This window comes from Equus przewalskii, chromosome 22 (genome assembly GCF_037783145.1).
Source record: "Equus przewalskii isolate Varuska chromosome 22, EquPr2, whole genome shotgun sequence".
Taxonomy (NCBI): Eukaryota; Metazoa; Chordata; class Mammalia; order Perissodactyla; family Equidae; genus Equus; species Equus przewalskii.
The window spans coordinates 36848302-36870442 of record NC_091852.1 but is presented as its reverse complement, the minus strand read 5'-3'; the positions used below and the strand labels follow the sequence as shown (position 1 = coordinate 36870442).

General features: G+C 40.9%; 3 protein-coding genes across 16 annotated transcripts in view; 2 read left to right on the top strand and 1 right to left on the bottom strand.

The window, feature by feature from the left end:
* Positions 1 to 18404, bottom strand: part of DENND4C (DENN domain containing 4C) — a 113561-nt gene extending 95157 nt beyond the window's left edge. For 2 of the 4 annotated variants that reach the window (XR_011531336.1, XR_011531337.1), the window contains exon 1: positions 17976 to 18399. The gene's annotated coding sequence lies outside the window, so the exon portion shown is untranslated. Of the gene's footprint in view, positions 1 to 17975 lie in introns of all 4 variants that reach the window. The other 2 variants (XM_070589755.1, XM_070589754.1) reach the window with 2 other exon arrangements.
* Positions 5265 to 6703, top strand: LOC139078409 (small ribosomal subunit protein eS12-like). The gene has a single exon (XM_070589792.1). It carries the CDS (start codon positions 6319 to 6321, stop codon positions 6682 to 6684), a length of 366 nt encoding a protein of 121 aa, XP_070445893.1. The 5' UTR covers positions 5265 to 6318; the 3' UTR covers positions 6685 to 6703.
* A 23-nt stretch (positions 18405 to 18427) lies between the features above and the next one.
* PLIN2 (perilipin 2) overlaps positions 18428 to 22141 on the top strand; it is an 83565-nt gene continuing 79851 nt past the window's right edge. For 3 of the 11 annotated variants that reach the window (XM_070589775.1, XM_070589774.1, XM_070589790.1), the window contains exon 1: positions 18467 to 18977. Coding sequence is in view for 2 of the 11 variants with exons in the window: in XM_008530061.2 (XP_008528283.1) it covers positions 18910 to 18977 (68 nt within the window). In the remaining 9 variants the exon portion in view is untranslated. Of the gene's footprint in view, positions 18978 to 22141 lie in introns of all 11 variants that reach the window. The other 8 variants (XM_008530061.2, XM_070589780.1, XM_008530060.2 and 5 more) reach the window with 8 other exon arrangements.

Here is a 22141-nt window from a genome sequence, read left to right as displayed (position 1 = left end):
TTAGCTACACTCACTATAAAGTTAAAAAAGTAGAGAGTAAAATCTGCTAAAATATTTCATATATATTCATATATAACTTCTATTTTGTTCATTAGCTAACTTCCAAGCTAGTATCACCCATAATTAATTATAAAGTTCTTTATGTTTTTTGATTTGGTAGAAGAACTCCTTCTTCATCCTTTTTTAAGACTTTCCAGGCTTATTCACTCAAGTTTATCATCCAAGTTTCAGGGGTGGGAGGGATTGAGATCTTCGTTTGGAACTCCTCTAAAACACACATTACTTAAGGAGAATGGGCATCTTAACAATATTAAGTTCTGCAGTGAGGGGCATAGTATGGCTCTCCATTTTATCCATGTCCTTTTTAAAAAAAGCCTTTAAGTAAAGTTTCATGATTTTCTTCACCCAGGTCTTGCCCACTGTTTGTTTGGATTATTTCTAAGTATTTTACAGTTTTGTGGCTAACGGGAAGGAGTTCTTACGTTTGCTAAACAATCATTGCTCGTATATTAATAACCTATGAGTGAGTCTCAGACATTGTTCTAAATGCTGAGAATTAAAGTAATGAAAATACCAAATGCCCCATCTTTATGGAACTTACGTTACAGTTGGGGAGTAATCAGTAAACAAGTACAAACTTTTAAATAAATAATTTCAGAAAGTATAAGTGCTATGATAAAAAATAAAGCAAGATAGAGGGAAAGAAAGTGATAATGGAAGGGCTTGTTTTTATAGTGCAATCAGTGAAGACTTCTTGGAAGAAGTAAGGAAATAAGATCTGAACAGAGGTCTAAGCAATATAAAGGAGTGAATCATACAATGATAGAAAAGAACATTCCAAGTAGAAGAAAATAAAAAATAAAAGTCTTAAGGCAAGCAAATAACTTGATCTTCGAGGAACAGCAAGGCCATGGCTCCGGAGCTTAGGAGAGTACTGGGAGATAAGGTCAGCAACGGGGGAAATCATATAGGACCTTTTAGGCTAAGGTAAGGTCTTTGGGTTTTATTCTAAGTGTGATGGGAAGCTACTAGTGGCCTCTACATGAGAGTGATGTGTTATTATTTATATCCTTAAAAAAAATCACACTAGCTGCTACAAACAGACCAGAGGGAGAAAAGAGCGGAAGCAGGGGGAGCACTCAGGAGGCAACTGCAACAGTCCAGAAGAGAGAATAACCGCTTATATTAGGGCAAAGGAGTGGGAGTGACAAGAAACAGCAAGATTTGGGATACAGTTAAAGAAAAAACTGCTGCTGATGAATTGGAAGAATGAGAGAAAAAGAGAAAGTAAGAATGATGTCCAGTTTGTGGCCTAAGTGAAGATGGTGAACGGTGGTGCCATAGACTAAGATGGTAAAGTCTGAGGAAAGGATTTGAGGAAATAAACTAAAAATTCTGTTTTGGACAAATTTGAGATGCCGACTAAAACATTCAAGTGGAGAAGGCAGTCCAATATAGTGTGGAGTTTAAAAAGATATCAAGTCTGGATTCAAGAGCAAATTAATGATACTTACAACCATGGAGTTAGATAAGATACCCTAAAAAGTGACAAATACTGATAAAGAAAAGGTATAAGGCCTAAGCCTAGGGCACTCCAACCTTTAGAGGAAAAGAAAGAGAAGCTAGAAAACAAGACTGACAAGCAACTGCTGTAAATCAGAAAAGAATCGGGATGGAATGGCATCCAGAAAACCAAGTGAAGTTTTTAAAAAAATAGGAACTGATCAATCAACTGTGTTGAATGTCGACAAGAGATAGAGTAACTTTACAATTGAAAATGTTGACAACAGTGGTTTTAGTTGGTGGCAGTGAAGAGCCAGTCTGGAGTGAGCTGGAGAACAAACGCAAAGAAAGTAGAAACACTGCATCTGAGCAATTCTTCTTGACAAATTTTGCTAAAAATGAGAAAGAAACGGATGTGTGGGAGGGAGAAAGAGAGAACTGAGATGTTACAGCACATTCATATGCCTATAAAAATGATTCAGGGGCCGGCCTGGTGCCACAGCAGATAAGTGCGCACGTTCTGCTTCAGTGGTCTGGGGTTCCCCGGTTCAGATTCCGGGTGCGGATGTGGCACGGTTTGGCAAAAGCCATGCTGTGGTAGGCGTCCCATGTATAAAGTAGAGGAAGATGGGCACAGATGTTAGCTCAGGGCCAGTCTTCCTCAAAAAAAAAATAAGAAAAAAATAAAAATGAAAAAAAATAAAAATGAAAAATGATTCAGCAAGAAAAATGATACAGGGGAGAGAAAGGATAACTGCAGAAGCAAAGTCCTTAAACAGGCCAGAGGCCACCGCACAGAGGGCGGGGTAGGCACACATATATTTAGCTAAGAGTAAGGAAGGAAAAGAGATTAAATAGTCTTCTTACTAACGAAAGTGAAAGAGGAAAACGACTAGGTGAGGCGAAGGGCACAAGTGAGATCTATGGCCCTAAATTTAAAGTGAGACTAGTCAGCACTGCTGTTGGTTTTCTCTAGTCACACTCAGCTGCTCAGGGTCAAGGAAGCAGAGTCAGCAAAGAACTGAGTTTAACCAGGGCTGGAGCTTTGCCCTGAATTACAGTGAGGGATGACAGGAACAAGAGAGTTGATAACTTGACCCCACCAAATAGTATAGAGCACTAGTAGGCATTAAAATTTTTATTCAATCAATCAATGAAATTGGGTAAGGAAAGAAATTACTATATGAGGGGATGATGGACAGTGAAAAAGCCGTGTGGCTAATGGCCTGGAGGTCTCGAAGGAATCCAAGAAACGTCAAAACAGGCTACTAGAGCACACGAGCTAGCAAAAGAAGAGACGGAAGTCAGAGTTACATGTTTGAAATATTTTAAGTTATAGATCACAGTGATAAAGCCTGGGGTAATGGTTCTCTGCTCTGACTACACATTGGAGGCAGCTGGAACACTTTTTTTTTTTTAACCAGACCAATAAAATAAGAATTTCTGAGGATGGCACACTACCATCAATATTTTTTTTTGAGGAAGATTAGCCCTGAGCTAACATCTGCCACCAATCCTCTTCTTTTTGCGGAGGAAGACTGGCCCTGAGCTAACATCCGTGCCGATCTTCCTCTACTTTATATGTGGGACACCTGCCAAAGCATGGCTTGACCAGTGGTACATAGGTCCACAGCCAGGATCCGACCAGGCAAACCACAGGCCACCAAAGTGGAACATGCGAACTCAACTACTGCACCACCAGACCAGCCCCCCATCAACATTTTTTAAACTGCCCAGTTAACTGTATCGTTCAGTCAAAATCGAGAACCAACAGTCTTCGAGTTTGATCACAGAAGTGGGTAGCTGAAGCAGGCTGTAAGAGGAATCTGCAATGTGCAGATTCAAGAACTTTACATGAAGTTTTCTTCTATTATTCCCAATATAAATAAAAGCATGAGCTATGTTCAAAGTATTTTATGTGCATTAACTCATTTCATACTCATAACAACCCAACAAGGTAGAACTCTTTTTAATGATGAGGACGAATGGAAGAGCATGGGAGTGTACTGAATTAAGAGTCCTAGGTTATACATGAAGTAGTAGTATACTATTTGAAGGCAGACTGTGGTAAGTTAAAGATGCATATTATAAACCTTAAGGCAATTACTTAAAAAAAGATGCATAACTAATAAGTGAATGTGGAGATAAATGAAATACTAAATACACTCAACTCAAAAGGGAACAAAGAACAGATAGGACAAATTAAAAACAAATAGCAAGAGAATAGATGTGAATTCAACCATATGGATAATTTCACTAAATTTAAGTGGCCTACCATGACAAATGAAAACATATGTCCACATAAAAACTTGCATACAGGGGCCAGCCTAGTGGTATAGTGGCTAAGTTTGCATGCTCCACTTCAGCCACCCAGGGTTCACGGGTTCAGATCCCGGGCACAGACCTACACAAATCATCAAGCCATGCTTTGGTGGCAACCCACACACAAAATAGAGGAGGACTGGCACAGATGTTAGTTCAGGGCCAATCTTCCTTAAGCAAAAAGAGGAAGATTGGCATCAGTTGTTAGCTCAGGGCCAATCTTCCTCACCAAAAAAAAACAAAAAAAAAAAAACAGAACAACTTGTACACAAATATTCATAGCAGCACTACTCAAAACAGCCAAAACACAGAAAAAGATATGAACAGACATTTCTCCAATGAAGATATACAGATGGGCAATAGGCACATGAAAAGATGTTCAACATCACTAATTATCAGGGAAACGCAAATCAAAACTGCAATGCGATATCACGTCACTCCCATCAGAATAACTATAATTAAGAAGACAGGACATAATAAGTGTTGGAGAGGATGTGGAGAAAAGGGAACTCTCATACACTGCTGGTGGGAGTGCAAACTGGTGCAGCCACTACGGAAAACAATATGGAGATTCCTCAAAAAATTAAAAATAGAACTACCATACGATCCAGCTATTCCACTGCTAGGTATTTATCCAAAGAACATTAAAACAAGAATGGGTAAAGATATATGCACCCCTATGTTCACTGCAGCATTATTCACAATAGCCAAGACTTGCCAACTTAGGTGCCCATCAAGAGACACATGAATAAAGAAGATGTGGTGTATACACACAACGGAATACTACTCAGCCATTAAAAAGGATGAAATCTTGCCATTTGTGACAACATGGATGGACCTTGAGGGTATTATGCTAAGCAAAATAAGTCAGAGGGAGAAAGTCAACTACCATATGATCTCACTCATAAAAAAAAGATAACAACAACAACAAAACAAACACATAAAGACAGATTGGAGGGGCTGGCCTGGTGGCGTAATGGTTAAGCTAGTGCACTCTGCTTCAACTGCCCAGGGTTCACAGGTTTGGATCCCAGGCACAGACCTGGCACCACTCATCAAGCCACACCGTGGCAGCATTCCACATAAAATAGAGGAAGATTGGCACAGATGTTAGCTCAGCAACAATCTTCCTCAAGCAAAAAGAGGAAGATTGGGGCCGGCCCCGTGGCCAAGTGGTTAAGTTCACGTGCTCCACTTCGGTGGCCCAGGGTTTTGCCGGTTTGGATCCTAGGCGCGGACATGGCACTGCTCATTAGGCCACGTTGAGGTAGCGTCCCACATGCCACGACTGGAAGGACCCACAACTAAAATATACAACTATGTACTTCGGGGATTTGGGGGGGGGGGGAAGCAGAAAAAAAAAAGGAAGAAGATTGGCAACAGATGTTAGCTCAGGGCCAATCTTCCTGATAGGAAAAAAAAGAGAGAGAGACAGAGATTGGATTGGTGGTTACCTGAGGGGAAGCAGGGAGGGAGGAGGGTGAAAGGGGTCACTAGGCACATGTGTATGGTGATGGATTGTAATCAGTGTTTGGGTGGTGAACATGATATAATCTACACAGAAATCGAAATATAATGATGTATATCCGAAATTTATATAATGTCATAAACCAATGTTACCACAATAAAAAATTAATTAAAATAAAAACCAAAATAACCCAAGTATTGATCAAGTTAGGAATCAATAAACGAAATATGGTATTTCCATGCACTAGAATTTTATTCAGCCAGAAAAATGAATGAAGTACTACTGAGACATGCTATAACATGGATGAATCCAGAAAGTATGATACTGGGGCTGGCCCGGTGGCACAGCGGTTAAGTTCACACGTTCCACTTCGGCGGCTGAGGGTTCACTGGTTCAGATCCTAGATGTGGACATGGCACAGCACGGCAAGCCATGCTGTGGTAGGCGTCCCACATGTAAAGTGGAGGAAGATGGGCACAGATGTTAGCTCAGGGCCAGGCTTCCTCAGCAAAAAGAGGAGGATTGGCAGCAGTCGTTAGCTCAGGGCTAATCTTCCCCCCCCAAAAAAAAAACCAGGAAGTATGATGCTAAGGAAAAGATGCCAAACCCCAAGGTCACATATTGCATATGATTCCATTTACAGGAAATGACCAGAACAGGCAAATCCATAGAGAAAGAAAACAGACTAGTGGTTGCTAACGGCTAGGGGAGAGGAAATGAAGAGTGACTACTTAAAGGGAAAACGGTTTCCTTTTGGGGTGATGAAAACATTCTGGAACTAGATAGTGGTGATAGTCACATAACATTGTGAATGTACTAAATGCCACTGAGTCGTACATTTTTATAGTTGTTAAAATGCTGAATTTTATATTACATGAATTTTGCCACAATTTTTTTTAAAAAGGAATGCAGCTCTTCTCCTGCCGCTGCTGAGTCGTGCAGAGACGGAGGCGCAGTGCGTTCAAGATTCGGCTCCACCCGTGACTCAACGCCATGCCCTGGAAGGCATCGCTGCTGGAGGTGTAATGGACGTCAACGGCACCTTCCAAGAGGAGCTGAAGACCGCCCTCATCCACGACGGCCTGCCACACCGGATCCGCGAAGCTGCCAAGGCCCTAGACAAGCGCCAAGCTCATCTTTGTGTGCTTGCATCCAACTGCGACGAGCCTGTGTATGTGAAGTCGGTGGAGGTCCTTTGTGCCCAACACCAGATCAGCCTGATTAAGGTTGATGACAACAAAAAACTAGGGGAATGGGCAGGCCTCTGCAAAACTGACCGAGGGGGAATGCCCCAGAAAGTGGCTGGTTGCAGTTGTGTAGTGGCGAAGGACTATGGCAAAGAGTCTCAGGCCAAGGATGTCATCGAGGAGTACTTCAAATGTAAGAAATGAACAAATAAAAAACTTGACTCCTGCTCCTCAAAAAAATAAATAAAAAGGAATGAAGTATTGATACAACAACATGAACGAACCTGAAAACAGCATCCTAAGTGAAAGAAGCCAATCACAAAAGATCACATATTGTGTGAGTTTATCAATAGGAAATGTCCAGAACAGGCAAATCTAGAGAGACAGTAAATAGATTAGTGGTTGCCTAGGGCTGGGGGAGAGGAGAGGGGAGTTAGACAGTGACTGCTAATGGACACAAGGTTTCTTTCTGGGGAGCTGAAAATGCTCTGAATTAAATTATGCTGATGGTTGCAAAACTCTGTAAATATACTGAGAACCAGTGAATTGTATCCTCTAAATGGGTGAATTTTATGGTGTATAAACTATATCTGAATAAAGCTGATTTTAAAGAGGAAATTTTTAAGTGGTCTAAACACTTCTATTAAAAGACAGAAGTTATTAGACTGGATAAAAAAACAAGACAACTCAGCTATCTACAGGAAACATATTTTAAATATAGACACAAATGTGATAAAGTAAAAGGATGACTGATCTTTAACAAAGGAGCAAAGGCAATTCAATGGAGAAAGGAGAGTCTTTCAACAAACAGTGATGGAAAAATTGGACGTTGATATGCCAAAAAAAAGAAGAATTTAAACTAAGACACCTCTATAAAAAGTAATTCAATATGGATCATAGACCTACATATAAAACACAATACTATAAAACTTCTTAGAAGAAAATATAGGAGAAAATCTATGTGATCCTGGGTTGGCAATGAGTTTTTAGATACAACACCAAAAGCACAATCCATGAAACAAAAAATTAATAAGGTAGACTTTATTAAAAACTTCTGGGGGCCGGCCTCATGGCCGACTGGTTAAGTTCACATAATCTGCTCTGGCGGCCTGGGGTTCACCAGTTTGGATCCCGGGTATGGACCTACACACCGCTTATTAAGCCACGCTGTGACAGCATCCCACACAGAAGAACTAGAATGATCTACAACTAGGACATACAACTATGTGCTGGGGCTTTAGAGAGAAAAAAAAAAAGAGGAAGACTGGCAACAGATGTTAGCTCAGGGCCAATCTTCCTCACCAAAAAAAACCCCAAACAAAACAAACAAAAAACTTCAGTGAAAGACACTGTTAAAGAGAATTGAAAAGACAAGCCACAGAGTGTGAGAAAATATTTGCACAACACATATCTGATAAAGCAGTGGTATCCAAAATACACAAAAAACTCTTAGAACTCAACAGGAAGAAAACAAACAACCCCATTAAGAAATGGGCAAAAGGGGCTGGTCCAGTGGCATAGTGGTTAAGTTTGAGTGCTCCGCTTCAGCAGCTTGGGGTTGGCTGGTTTGGATCCTGGGCATGGACCAACGCACAGCTCATCAAGCCATGCTGTGGCAGGCGTCCCACATATAAAGTAGAGGGAGATGGGCACAGATGTTAGCTCAGGGCCAATCTTCCTCACCAAAAAGAGGAGGACTGGCAGTGGATGTTAGCTCAGGGCTAATCTTCCCCCCCGCAAAGAAAAGGGCAAAACACCTGAACAAATACCTCATCAAAGAAGATATACATATGGCAAATACGTATACGAAAAAATACACAACATCATTAGTCATTAGAGAAACGCAAATTGAAATAACAAGTAATCAATATACACCTATTAGAATGGCTAAAATTGTTTAAAAACTGACAATACCAAATGCCGACGAAGATGGGAAACAGGAACTTTGATTTACTGCTGACGGGAATGCAAGATGAACAGCCACTTTAGAAGACAGTTTGACAATTTCTTACAAAGCTAAACATAAGCTTACTACACAATCCAGCAATCACACTCCTAGGTATTCACCCAAAAGATTCAAAAACTTATGTCCACGCAAAACCTACACACAATGTTTGTTTTATTCATAATCATCAAAATCTGGAAGCAAAGAAAATGTTCTCCAATAGGTGAATGGATAAACTGTAATACAGCTATACAATGGATGATTCTGTGATAAAAAGAAATGAGATATCAAGCCATGAAAAAAACATGGAGGAACCTTAAATGCACATCGTGAAGTGAAAGAAGCCAGTCTGAAAAGGCTATATCCTATGTGACTCCATTTATGGAATGTTCTAGAAAAGGCAAAACTACAGAAACAGTAGAAAGAGATCAGTGGTTTCCAGGGCTTTGTGGTGAGGCAGAGAGGGTTGCAGAGTTGAAGTACAAGGGATTTTTTTACATAAGTAAAACTATTCTGTATGATACTGTAACGGTGGATACATGACATTAGGCATTTGCCAAAATTCATAGGAATTTACAGCACAGAGTGAGCTTTAATGTATGCAAATATTTTTTTAAAACACTGAGGCAGTCAGAGGATCCCCTGGAGGAACGTGAAGTAGGTCAAGAGCATATAATTGTATTACAAACATATGAAACAACTTCACTGAAGTGAGGGGCAGGGAGGGGAGATGCTGACCAAAGTAACTTAAGAAATGGGTGGTATCTGTAAATCAAAGGCAAAAGGAACTGCAAACAGGCATTCTAGCTGATAAAACTGTTCCCCAAAGGGGTATGAGTTAACAATTCTGATACTGCTATATATGTACACTGGAACTGAACCATTATGTAGATGAACGATGCATGGTAGGAGCCAACTTTCTCACTGTCAGAGTAGGCATTTACAGATAAGCAAGAGGAGGAGGCTAGGATGATCCATATGGTAATGGATTAAAGTTGGAGACTCAGCATGAACTCATATTTAGCTTAATATAAATACAGATGGCTAAATATAGAAGGATTTATAGATATACATATAACAGGCTAATATACACAAGTATATTTCTTTGTTCAATCAGTTGAGAATGCCTAGAAGCAATGATACCCGAGTAGCAACCAGGACACCTAGTACCCAGATCTTGGTTTCTAACACCATTCTCCAATGAAAGGAACCAAGGCTTCTTGAAGAACTGGATGATTATAGGACTGGACAGGAAACACACAAAATGAGTCTGGAGCATTTTTTAGTGGCAGAAATCAAGTGCTCAGAAAACAAACAAGCAGGCAAACAAACAAACTCACACTGATGGGTGTACGTCAAAGGAGCCCAGGAGCCAACGGAAAGAGCTCTCAATAGCCAAGGCTGAAACAATTTGAGCAAAGAAAGTAGTATTTGATTATAACCCAAAGTATAAAATAAATATCCCTAAGTCCATACTGTCATAAGTAAATGCTATGACTAAATAAATAAATGAAAGAAAAGAGACAAATCTCTCATGCAAAAGAATTCCAAATAATTTATGTATTCTATCCTCAAGAAGTGAGTATAACTCCCTTCTCCTTCAGTGTGGGATGAGCTTAATGACTTCCTTTCAAAGAGTATGAAAGGAAAGAGGGATGAGGGGAGTAACTTTACGGTGGAGAAACACAGCAAACACTGCCTCAGCCAGGTAATCAAGATCAACATCAAAGTCATAAATCATGATGATAGTACGTACCCTGAATATGATGTAATGAAAAAGGCATTTCACTGTGATCTCCCTCACAAAAACCCACAATCCCAGTCTAATCCTAAGAAAAACATCAGCAAAATTCCAATACAAAATGCTTGACCAGTACTCCTCAAAACTGTCATGGTTGGGGCTGGCCCAGTGGCACAGCGGTTAAGTTTGCACGTTCCACTTCTCAGCAGCCCGGGGTTCACGGGTTCAGATGCCGGATGCGGACATGGCACCACTTGGCAAACACCATGCTGTGGTAGGCGTCCCACATCTAAAGTAGAGGAAGATGGGCATGGATGTTAGCTCAGGGCCAGTCTCCCTCAGCAAAAAGAGGAGGATTGACAGCAGTTAGCTCAGGGATAATCTTCCTCAAAAAAAAAAAACAAAAAACAAAAAACTGTCATGGTCATCAAAACAAGAAAAGTCCAAAAGTAGCCTAAGGAGACATGACAACTAAATGTAATGTACATGGATGGGATCCTGGAACAGAAAAAAGAACATTAGGTAAAATTAAGGAAATGTGAATAAACTATAGACTTTAGTTATCAATAATGTATCAATATTGGTTCATTAATTGTAACAAATATACCATGCTAATAAAAGATGTTAATAATAGGAGAAACTGGGTCTGGGGTATAGGGAATTCTGTAATATCTTCTCAATTTTTCTGTAAGTCTAAAACTGTTCTAAAAAAGTCTATTTTCAAAAAGGTACAAGGATGCAAAAAGATGCAACATAAATTTTAATCATAAGAAAGCTAGAGTGGCCATATTAATAACAGGCAAAGGAAGATTTCAGAGCAGGGATAAAGAGGAATTTCATAATAAGAATAAAAGAGTTAATTCATCAAGATGTAATAATCCTAAGCATGTATATACATCTAACAAGATAGTGTCAAAGTATATGGAGCCAAAACTGACAAGGCTGAAAGGAGAAATAAACTGATCCACAATTACAGATTTCAACACTCCTCTCTCAGTGATTCATAGAACAGGTATACAGGAAATCAGTAAGAATACACAAAATTTGAAGAATGCTATCAACTAACTTGACATAATTGATATTCATAGAACACTCCATCCAACGACAGTAATACAGACACTCTTTTCAAGTACACACAGAAAATTCACCAAGATAAACCATAAAACAAGGCTGGATAAATTTTACAGAATATAAATCATACAGAACATGTTCTCTGACCACAATGGAATTAAATTTGGAATCACAATACAAAGACAGCTTACAAAATTCTCCAAGTATTTAAAAAGTAAACAACACTTTTCTAAACAATCCATGGATCAAAAAAAAAATCACAAGAGAAATTAGAAAATATATATGTACCTTTTGCTGAGGAAGATTCACCCTGAGCTAACATCTGTCACCAATCTTCCTCTTTTTGCTTGAGAAAGATTCACCCTGCACTAACATCTGTGCCAATCTTCCTCCATTGTGTATGTGGGTCGCCGCCAGAGCACGTCCACCAACAAGTGGTGCAGGTCTGCACCCTAGAACGGAACTTGGGCTGCTGAAGCGGAGCACACTGAACTTAACCACTACACCTCAGGGATAGCCCCTAGACAATATTTTTAACTGAAGAAAAAAATAACAGAAATCAATTTGTGAGATGCAGCTAAGCAGTGTTTAGAAGAAAATTTATAGCTTTTAAACACTTATGTTAGAAAAGAGAAAAGTTTTTAAATCAGTCATCTAAATGTCCATCTTAAGATGCTAGAAAAAGTGTACTAAACCAAGAGTAAGTAGAGGGAAAAAACTAAAAGAGCAGAAATCAATAAAATAAAAAATGGACAAGCAATAGCAAAAAAAATCCATACCTCTAAATTAGGAAAAAAGCAAGAGGCAGGTAGTACTAACATGAGGAATGAAAGAAGGTACATCATTCAGATCCTTTAAACATTAATAAGAGAATATTATAAATACTTTCATCCCAATAAATTAAATAACTTAGATGAAATGAACAAATTCTCTAAAGACACAAACCACCAAAACTGACATAAAAAGAAACAGGATTGCCAGCAACCACCAGAAATAAGAAGAGGCAAAGAAGGATTCTTTCGCAGAGCCTTCAGAGGGAGGATGTCCTGGCCAACACCTTGATTGCAGACTTCTAGTTTCCAGAACTGTGAGAGAATAAATTTCAATGGTTGTGGTAATTTGTTACAACAGCCCTAGGGAAACTACTACACATGTGAATAATATTTTGGATGTAGTGGAATTAAAAAATATATTAAATTTAATGTCACTCGTTACTTCCTAGTGTGGAGCTACTAGAAAATTTAAAACTACACATGTGGCTTACACTATATTTCTAGTAAACAGCACTACCCTAGCCAGTGGCAACAAGGGAAGAAAAAGTAAAAGATATACTGATTGGAAATAGAGAAGCAAAACTGACTTTCTCTGCAGACATTCTGATTGTATATGAAGAAAACCCTAAGGAATCTACATAAAATCCGCTGGAATTGAAAAGTGAATTGAGGAAAGTAACAGAATATAAGGGCAATATACGAAAGAATCAACTGTATTTTTATACACTATTAACAAACAATTGGAAAAAGAAATTTAAAAATACAGTATCATTGACAATAGCATCAAAAAACATGAAATACTTAGAATAAATTGAACAAAATATGTGCAAGACCTAAAATACGAAAATTATAAAAACACTGCAGAAAAAACTAGAGAGATCTAAAGAAATGGAGGGCTAAGCCATGTTAAAGTATCAGAGGACTCAATATTATTAAAATATCAATTCTTCCCATAAGGCTTTTTGTAGAAACTGGCAAGCTTATTTTACAATTTATATGAAAATACTACAAATCTAAAATAACCTAAAAAATTTTGTAAAGGGGGCCGGCCCTGTGGCCGAGTGGTAAAGTTCACACACTCCGCTGCGGCAGCCTAGGGTTTCTCTGGTTCAGATCCTGGGCGCGGACATGGCACCGCTCATCAGGCCACGCTGAGGCGGCGTCCCATGTACTACAGCTAGAAGGACCCACAGCTAAAATATACAACTATATCCTGGGAGGATTTGGGGAGAAAAAGCAGAAAGAAAAAAAAAGAAGATCGACAACAGTTGTTAGCTTAGGTGCCAATCGTTAAAAAAAAAAATTTTTTGAAAAAAAGACAATATTGGAAGACATTCACTACCCGACTGCAAGACTTGTTGTAAAGAAATAGTAATAAAGACAATATAGTATTGATATAAGGATAGACATACAGACCAACGGAACAGAAAAAGATCAGAAATAGACCCATACTTACAAAACATGAAAAGGAGTCAGAATGCATATAACCCCCAAACTAGTGAAGGGGGAGAAGGGGGGAGGGAGGAAAGAAGGATAGTCTACAGAATAAAATAACAAGGTGCTATGATAATAGCTGATCTCCCTAACTAGACAGTGTGATCAGGAGAGACCTCTCAGAAAAAGTAACATGTAAATGGAATAGAATGTGCAGGAGATCTAAGGGAAAGAACTTGAAAGTAAGCTAGTGTGACAGGTGCACAGTAGGCCAGAGATAAGGCTAAAGAGATACGGCTTTGAAGCCAGAGGGAAATGTATTATATAATAGTTCTCAATTCTATCTATTTTTTCTTATCCCTACCAAAGCTGTTCTCAATGCTCACCTAGATGCCTTCAAGATCTTCTAGCTGATGAACCTGCTAGAACATGCTTCTAGCTGATGAGCCTCGCTCTAGCTGTTCCCCCAACCCATCCCTCACAATAGAACCAAGGATATTTAACAGTTTAAAATTGAAGGGCTCCCTGTTCCTCACACTGTAGGATCTTAATTCTTATTTGGCTCTTAAGACCCTTCATGACACAGTCCCTACTTATTCCTCCAGCTTACTCCCCAGTTAAACCTCTCTAATCCACACCAAACACAGGTACTTCCCTCTGCTCCTATAGCACCGTCTGCTCTATTCTAGAATTGTCATCTTGTAGTTATGGTGCTTATTTATAAGACTTCTTAACCTACCAGACTTTAATAGTCAGACTATATGTTATTCACCTTTTTACCCCTAGCAGATAGCATAGTACCTATTTAACAGATGTTTTATTCAATAATTAAAACAGAGACTCAGTATCTAAGCATCTCTAAAGATATAAATGAACTGCATTTACACAATTAAAAAAACTAGATTCAATAATCCTTTAAAATATTTCAAAGATTTTTAAAAATTCTATAAAATGACTCTTCTATAAGCCAAAAGATTATGAATCTAGATTTGCAAATATTAGGTTTGGTTGAAATAAGGTACACTGAGAAACATTTATACCCCACATTATGACCATAGTATTAAGAATCTTATAAGACTATTACTTATTATATTGTAAAAGTAAAATGAATAGATACAGAAACTTGCAGCAAGTCAGCAACAAGGAGAACGATGAATTTATGTTTTGATTCCTACTCAATGAATTCAAGTCACACACGCACATCTACAGTTTTTTACCCTGCTTCAATTCAGTTCTCAAATACTATATTATAGGAGCGGTAATGATTCACTGCAAAGGAAGTAGTTCAAAGAATGTTTACTTTTTTGAAGGTTTAAAAAGCAATTTGGCGGGCCAGCCCAGTGGCATAGTGGTTAAGTTCACGCGTCCACTTGGGTGGCTCAGGGTTCATAGGTTTGGATCTCAGGCGCAGACCTGAACACCACTCATCAAGACATGCTGTGGCAGCGTCCCATGTACAAAAGTAGAGGAAGACTGGCATGGATTTTAGCTCAGGGACAATCTTCCTCTCACACACACACACAAAAAGTAATTTGGCTTGGACCACCATATTAGCAAAATGATTTCATTATAGCATTATTTTAAGAGTAAAAAGGTAGAATTAGTAAAATGTTAAAAGATAGGAAAATGGTTAGATAAACCGTGGTAGTAAAACTTGGGACTACTAAAAAACCACAAAATAATAGTAATACACAGCACCAGGGAAAACATGTTATGTTTAAAAAGACAACGGTATGAATATTAACCACAGAATTATAAGTATAGACAGGATTAGTATATTAGACTAATATATTATGCAAGTACAATCGAATTAGAGTACAGAAAAATGTATTTATAAGATAGGTGAGAATTACAAATTTTCTCCTCCTGAATTTCCTTTAATCATATTATAGTCTTTTCCAATAAATGGTTTTCAAATACCACATTAAGCTCGATTACACTTATATGTAATTATTATGTACTGACATTAGAAAAATTTTTAAGTTTACCAACTACCTAACATCTTCCCACAAAATAATAACTTTTAAATTTCAAATAATAAAATTATCTGATTTTGGAATGTCCTACAATGATGCTAAAGACCTACCATTTTACACCAGTTGTCCTATTTAAAACTCTTTCCCCAAGTTTTAACTCTTATAATCTCCAATTCCAACAAGGCATCCCATTGCTACAAGTCTGTCAAACGGACAATCTGAAAGAGGAGGTCCAAATTGTGGCACCAGCATAGAGAAGACAAAATTTTAATCCATGTATCATGAAAGTTTATTTGCTCTTACTACCCAGGTTTCAGTAAGCATATTATACTGGAAATTCAAATTATAACAGAAATTCCATTTCTGCAAATCAGAAAGACCAAATGCGACAACCTGCCTCTGACTCAGCAGTTTTCTTTTTTACTTTACAACCTGTACTTAGGTTGCAAGGGTAAGACTGAAACCTAACTTTCAAACGGAGCAGCAAAGCCAGTGCAAAATCAATGTTTGTCTTGGCAGAAAACTCCAATGAAAAGATGAGATGTTTTGGTCTTAACTGACAGATACATACAGAGCAAAGGTGCCTTGTCGGGTTATTATTTAGCATGCAAAATCTGTTGTGTATAGCTACAAATTAGATTTTATTGCAGATACTTAACATGTTTCTTTAAAGAGAGCAACTCAACCAAACAACCTTCCAAGTCTGGCACCACGAACTGCCATAGCCTCCACACCACTGCAGTTCCTTGTAATTTAAAACATTTGCCTTTTAAGAATAGTCTCCACATACCAACTCTACCACCAATTTCCTCAGCTGAAGAGCTCAAGTTTATACTACAAAATACTATATTTATTCTCAACAACAGAATGCACTCATTTACAAATTATACAAGAGCAAATTACTCCAATATACAACTTCAACATTTCTAGCATCATAACTTCTCAATTATCCAAATTAACAAGCCTGAACACTAGTACAGTAAGTGAGTTACTATGGCCAAAATCAACCGACATATTACCAGTTCACTAAAATCATTAATATAAAAGGTCAGATTCCTAGTCCCAATCAACTATTTTGCAAAATGGCCACAGGAGACACCAATGAGGGGAAAGTGTGGGCGGAGTTTGCCATGACTAAGGACATGAGTCAAAGGCTCTACATGAGAGGTAGACCAACCTCATGAAAATAAATCTAAATTCATCTCCGAGTTCAGTCTCACAGCAAGAAAGCAGTTTACCAACTTTTTAACAGTAATACAAAGAACAGGGCAGAAAATAAAATATAGGACGGTATTCTGTCACGGTTATATTGATCAAGAACAGGAATCCTTGAATGCTCAGAGATGTTTTTCTTTTGCAACTAATTTTGCCCTTATCACGTGTACACAAAAAATCATACATCACTCTGCATTTCAGATAGCTTAAGACACATGATCACCTCAAACCAAATACTTACTGAGAACTCACCACTTTAGCACTAACATTCTCTCCTATCTTACTCTATCCTTCATTTTCTAAACCCGGAGACCGGAAGGGAAGACCTACACCCACCGTAAATTAGGGTCTAGGGAGAACGCCTTAACACGGTTTTGCACACAATTAACCAGGCTCAGTAAATCAATTTCCTAGACTACAATGCTTGACAAGCTCTCTGAGGCAAAAACACAGATAGCTGAGTGTTCATTACTGGAGATGACACTCTCTTACATTTCCACAAGTAACTTTGGTAACTGCCCTAAATTTTCCCGTGTGAAACAAACACATAATGGGGGAGGGGGATACTATTTAAAAACTGGGTCATTCCTTATTTGTTCTGATGGGGCATGGTCTTTGGGAGGGAAAAGGTCTATGAAGCAGAAAAAGGGAAGAAACAAGGACATGACAGCATCCTCAATGCAGCAAAGTTACAACTCTTTACAGGAGTCAGCACTAGGTGCTCATTAGTTGGTTTCATTTGTGTTCAGTCACTCGGAGTTGAATGGAACCTGCCTTCCTAAAAGTCATCCCCAACAAAGAAGCCCTGAGGATCGGCCACTCTTAGGCAGAGGAGGAAATGCGCTCAATTCACCTGCGACACCTGCCCGGGCCCCCGGTTCTCCCCGCACCCTCTCCCGATCCTTTTCGACACCCTGGGCCCTAGCTCTCCGCCCGCTCTGCCCCAAAACCCCCTCAGGAACCCCCGATTCCCACGCCGCCCCCACCCCGCCCCCACCCCACCCCCAGCCCGCGGTCCCGGGGCCCAGAGCCCCAGCGCTTCCACGCAAGTGGCTCTCGGGAGCCCGGGCGGCGGCGCGGGGAGGCCCTTCCCGGCGCAGCCTCGCCCCCAACACACCCCGCAGGCTCGGGGGACTCCCCGCCCCCGGAAACCGCGGGGAAACTAGGCCAGGAATGCCAACCCGGCCACTCTCCGCCTCCTCGGCGACCCCCCGTAGGCCGGCCATTGGAATCAGCCCGCCGAGCTGCTACCTGCCCGGCGCCCTCCCTGCCCGGGGGCGCGGACCCGGCGGACGCGCGGCGCAGGGTTCCTCCGCGAAAGGCCCTCCGCCCAGACTCACCTGCCGCGCGCTCCTCCTTCAGCGCCCCCAGGACACAGCCCCTTGCTGGGGCATGAAAGCGCCGGCTTCGCGGCCTGGGCGCCCTCGGCAGGGCAGGGCGGGGGACTCGCTCCGGCGGCCGCCGCCGCAGCCGCCGCCGCCACGGCCCGCTCTGCGCCTGCGCCGCCTCAAGGGCTCGGACTCGAGGGGCGCCGCAGGCAGTGAGGGGTAACGGCCGGGGTGCGAGCTCGCGCCGGCGCCCGGCTCACGCGAGGCCCGCCGTGCGGATGGCGGCTCGCCTAGGAGCTCTCCGCGGCACGGCCGCCCGGACAGCGGACGGCCATGTTTCTGTTCCCTTTTTCTTTTTTTTCTCCCCCTCCTTCCGCCCCTTTCCACAGAGGAGCACTTTCCTTCCCCCCTCCCTCTCCCTTTCCTACTGCGGGGGCGGGTGGAAAAGGGCGTGGGGGCGGGGCGGGGAAGGGAGGACGCGGGGGGCGGGGCAGCGCTCGGGCCCCGCCCCCCGGAGGGCCGAGGCCGCGCGGCCGGCGCTCCCCTCCTCCGCCTCCCGCCGCGACCCCTGCGGGGCGCGGGGTACCAGCCCTGCCCGCTTGCGAGCCCCGAGCAGACGCCGAGCTGGGGAGGAGGGGCCCAGGGGCGCACCCCTCCCTGTGGGGCTCGGACTCGAGGGTGGTGCGGCTTTATTGCCGTGGCCTCGGGCAGGTGGCCGCTGCTCCTCTCGGGTTTTTCAAAGACGGGGAAAGTGACGCCGAGTCGCTAAAAGTCACTGAGGAGAGTGCCGAGAGGGATACAGGTCTCTCTGGACGAGAAGTTTCCTTCTTAGGGTGGGAGTTGGAATTCCCACGCATCACCGGGGGTCTCCGGAGAGAAACCTGCTGCCTGGCGCTTCCCGAAGTCCCTTCCAGGCTGCAGCGCCCCGGTCGCTCCCTCGGCCGAGATGTCGGGATGGGAACTCCCAAGGTGGAAATCGCTTGTTTCCACAATCAGTCCTCTCCTGCCTCCTAAGTAAGTGCAGCCTCATTATCAACAGCGGACGCGTGCAAAGTCGTTTCGCCTTAATGCAAATTTTGCGAGGTATTTTTGACAACGTTTTGAAGTTATTGTAGTGAGAAAGAGTAACTACTTATTCAGGAAGAAGCAAATGGTTTGAAACAAATGAGAACTTTTTCACCTCCTAGCCGAAAAGAAATTGGCGAGTGACTTCATAGATTCCATGGCAGGTGAAAATTAGGATTGGTAGGGATTGTGCACAACTGATAAGTAGTCACAGAGATAATGATCATTTTCCTGAGAATTACTCCCTCCTTACTTAATCTGTATTTTTGCCAGAAAGTACGAGATTAGACCTTGGGCATGAAGGCCCTGTTGTCAGTTTACTTCTGAAGTTTATTGTATATATGGATAATTTGAATTTTGTAGCCAATAGCAGAAACTGTTTTCCTAGCCACATTAGGAGTCACAATTGGTTCAGTAGAAATGCACAGCAATTGAGTCCGGTTAGTAATGGTTTGGAGTCAGTTTGAGCCCCGTGGAAACCAGTCTTTGACGATCTGGATAGAGGTTTAAAAAGGAACTAATACTTAAAAATTTAGCTTGTACACTTCTTCCTTTTTCAAGGGCAAAATTAGTGAATAGTTTAAAAACATTGAATATAGGCAAGATTTCTTAATGGACACATTTCATTAACACTCACAGATTGAAAGCTTTTTCCTCTTTCCCCAGTTTTTTGCACCCACAGGAATGAAAAATGGAAGCCGGAGTATCTCTTCCATTTCCTTGACAGGGTTTTCTCAATTTGCAGTGTAAGATTTAAGAACTTCTTTAATTTTTTTTCACTATTTTAATTGTCCTATAGATTTTCATTGCCATTTTCCACCCAAAATTTCATAGAATGAATTTGAATGTTTTGGGCCTAATTTTTTGTCTAAGGTAGCTGTTCTTAGGTCTGAAAGTCTTTGATTCAGCAGCCTTCTCACCTGCACTCTTAAGTGCCCAGGAATCAAATAAGTTCATTTTAATTTTCAAACATAAATATTAGACTGTCTAAAAAAGTGGGAGGGGGAGCTGGGGTGTCCAATAGCAATATAATTGTTAGAATTGTTAGACTGTCACAGTTTGGGTTGAGCCTGGATAGATACAAGAATGCTTAGAAGAATCAGCCCATTGAAGAGGGGAATAAGGACGTCTGACTGAGCACGGTCACTCTGCAGATTTCTGTGGATCAGCAATGCAAAGGAGTTGAATGGAAATGTTAAAAATTTTCTTAAAATAAGCAAGATATTTTGGGCAGCCATTTTCAGTGCTGTAGCTGCCATGTTATTTTTGTCTTCCTGTTCTCTTCAAAGACTTCTAAACATTGCTTTTCACAAGAATATTCAAAGACCTTTATACATCTATACTTTTTTATCTGTTTTATTCAACTCTGTGTTTAACAGAAGCATTATAAATCTAGTAGTTTAATCTGGTTATTGTAATTAATTATTTTTGTAATTTATTAATATCTGAATTCTACACTAGACTGTAAGCTCTGTGAGAGCAGGGTTCACATGTGTCACGGCTGTGTATTCACATGTCATAGTCTCTTCTGGATCCCCACTCCCTCACAGAGTAACCAATATATGATGAATGGCTGAAATTAATCTGTCTATGGTTTCCTCACTTTCTTCTACTCTGTCCTTGGCAAGTTACTTAATTTTCCTGGTCTCTCAAGTGGGTAGAATGATATAAGAAGTGAAATCATTTATTAATTTACAGTTAAGCTATAACTATCAGTTCAGTAATCAATACTTGGCGCGTGTGATGAGCAACCTCTCTTTGTAGCTTACAGTGATCCCTGCCTCCCGGTTTATGCCTTTGTGCAGTCCCCCTCCAGTGAGTGTGGGGCGGACTTATTGACTGGCTTCTAACACACACAATACATCAGAAGTGATGAGACGTTTCTAACAAGGTGAGGTTATAAAAAACGCTGTGGCTTCAGTCTTGGATTCTCTCTGTCTTGTCCTCTTGGCTTGCTCACCCCGAGGGAAGCCAGCTACAATGTCATCAGGTAGCCCTGTGAGTGAGTTCAGAAGTGGATTCTCACCAAGTCAAGCCTTGAGCTGACCGCAGCCACAGCCAACACCTAGATTGCAGCCTCCTGACAGGGCTGAGCCAGAATCACCCAGCTAAGCTGCTCCTGGGGTCTTTATTCACAGAAACTATGAAATAATACATCTTTCTTGTTTCCAGCCACAAAATTTGGGGGTAATTTGTTACACAGCAGTAGATAACTAATACAGCACAGTAATACCTGGAAGATAGCAAGTGGTCGTTAATGGTAGCTCTTCCTTTACTGAGTATAATTGGGTTCAGCATATAATACTTAGTATCCTATACTGCTGAGTTTACTGATAGTGTTTACAATTGCAGTAAGGGAAGGTCTCCAGGAAAAGTGGGAAGACTGACTATCTGATCTGTTATTTGTAGACTATCTTTGCTCCAAGAGAAGTCATTAAAATATATTTCCTATGATGTCTAGGATTTGCTTCAAAGTAATAGAGTGCCAGCAGGAGGGTGAGTAAGTAGCAGGGAAGGAAAATAGAATTGAACAGTTGTTGAAGTGGACTGTCTGGTACTTGAGGACTCCTCATATTGGTCTCTACGTTAGGTGTCTTTTTGAAATTTTCCGTGATAAGAAAGTTGTTTTGTCTTAAGTGTTTCGTGGAATTATAAGTTTAGAGCTGAGGAGAATCTTTAGAGACCATCTATTCTAATTAACTCATTTGCTAGATGGGGACATTAAATCCCAGCAAAGTTTATTGGTTTACCTAGAATCTCCCAGTCTCAGTTTTGGTGATTTCATAATTGAGTATTGAGGAGAAACTACTAAATTCATAGCTCTTTATTTTCCCAAACAGAATAGCTTGCTCCAGATTTCCTAGATAGCTTCCACTGCGTGAAAATCTGAGTGTGATCCGCACTTCCCGATGTATAACCCACATGTTGTAGACTGGCAAGTTATTTGGTCCCAGCCCCTCACTCATCAATTTTCTAAAACATAGGGTTTGAAGGCCTGGTGATTCACAGCAGCAAGCTGCTCTTAGTTATTCTTTTAGAAAGAGTTTTAAATAAGAATGACATCAACAAACACTAGATCTGCTTTAGCCACATGATATCTAAATGACCCAGTG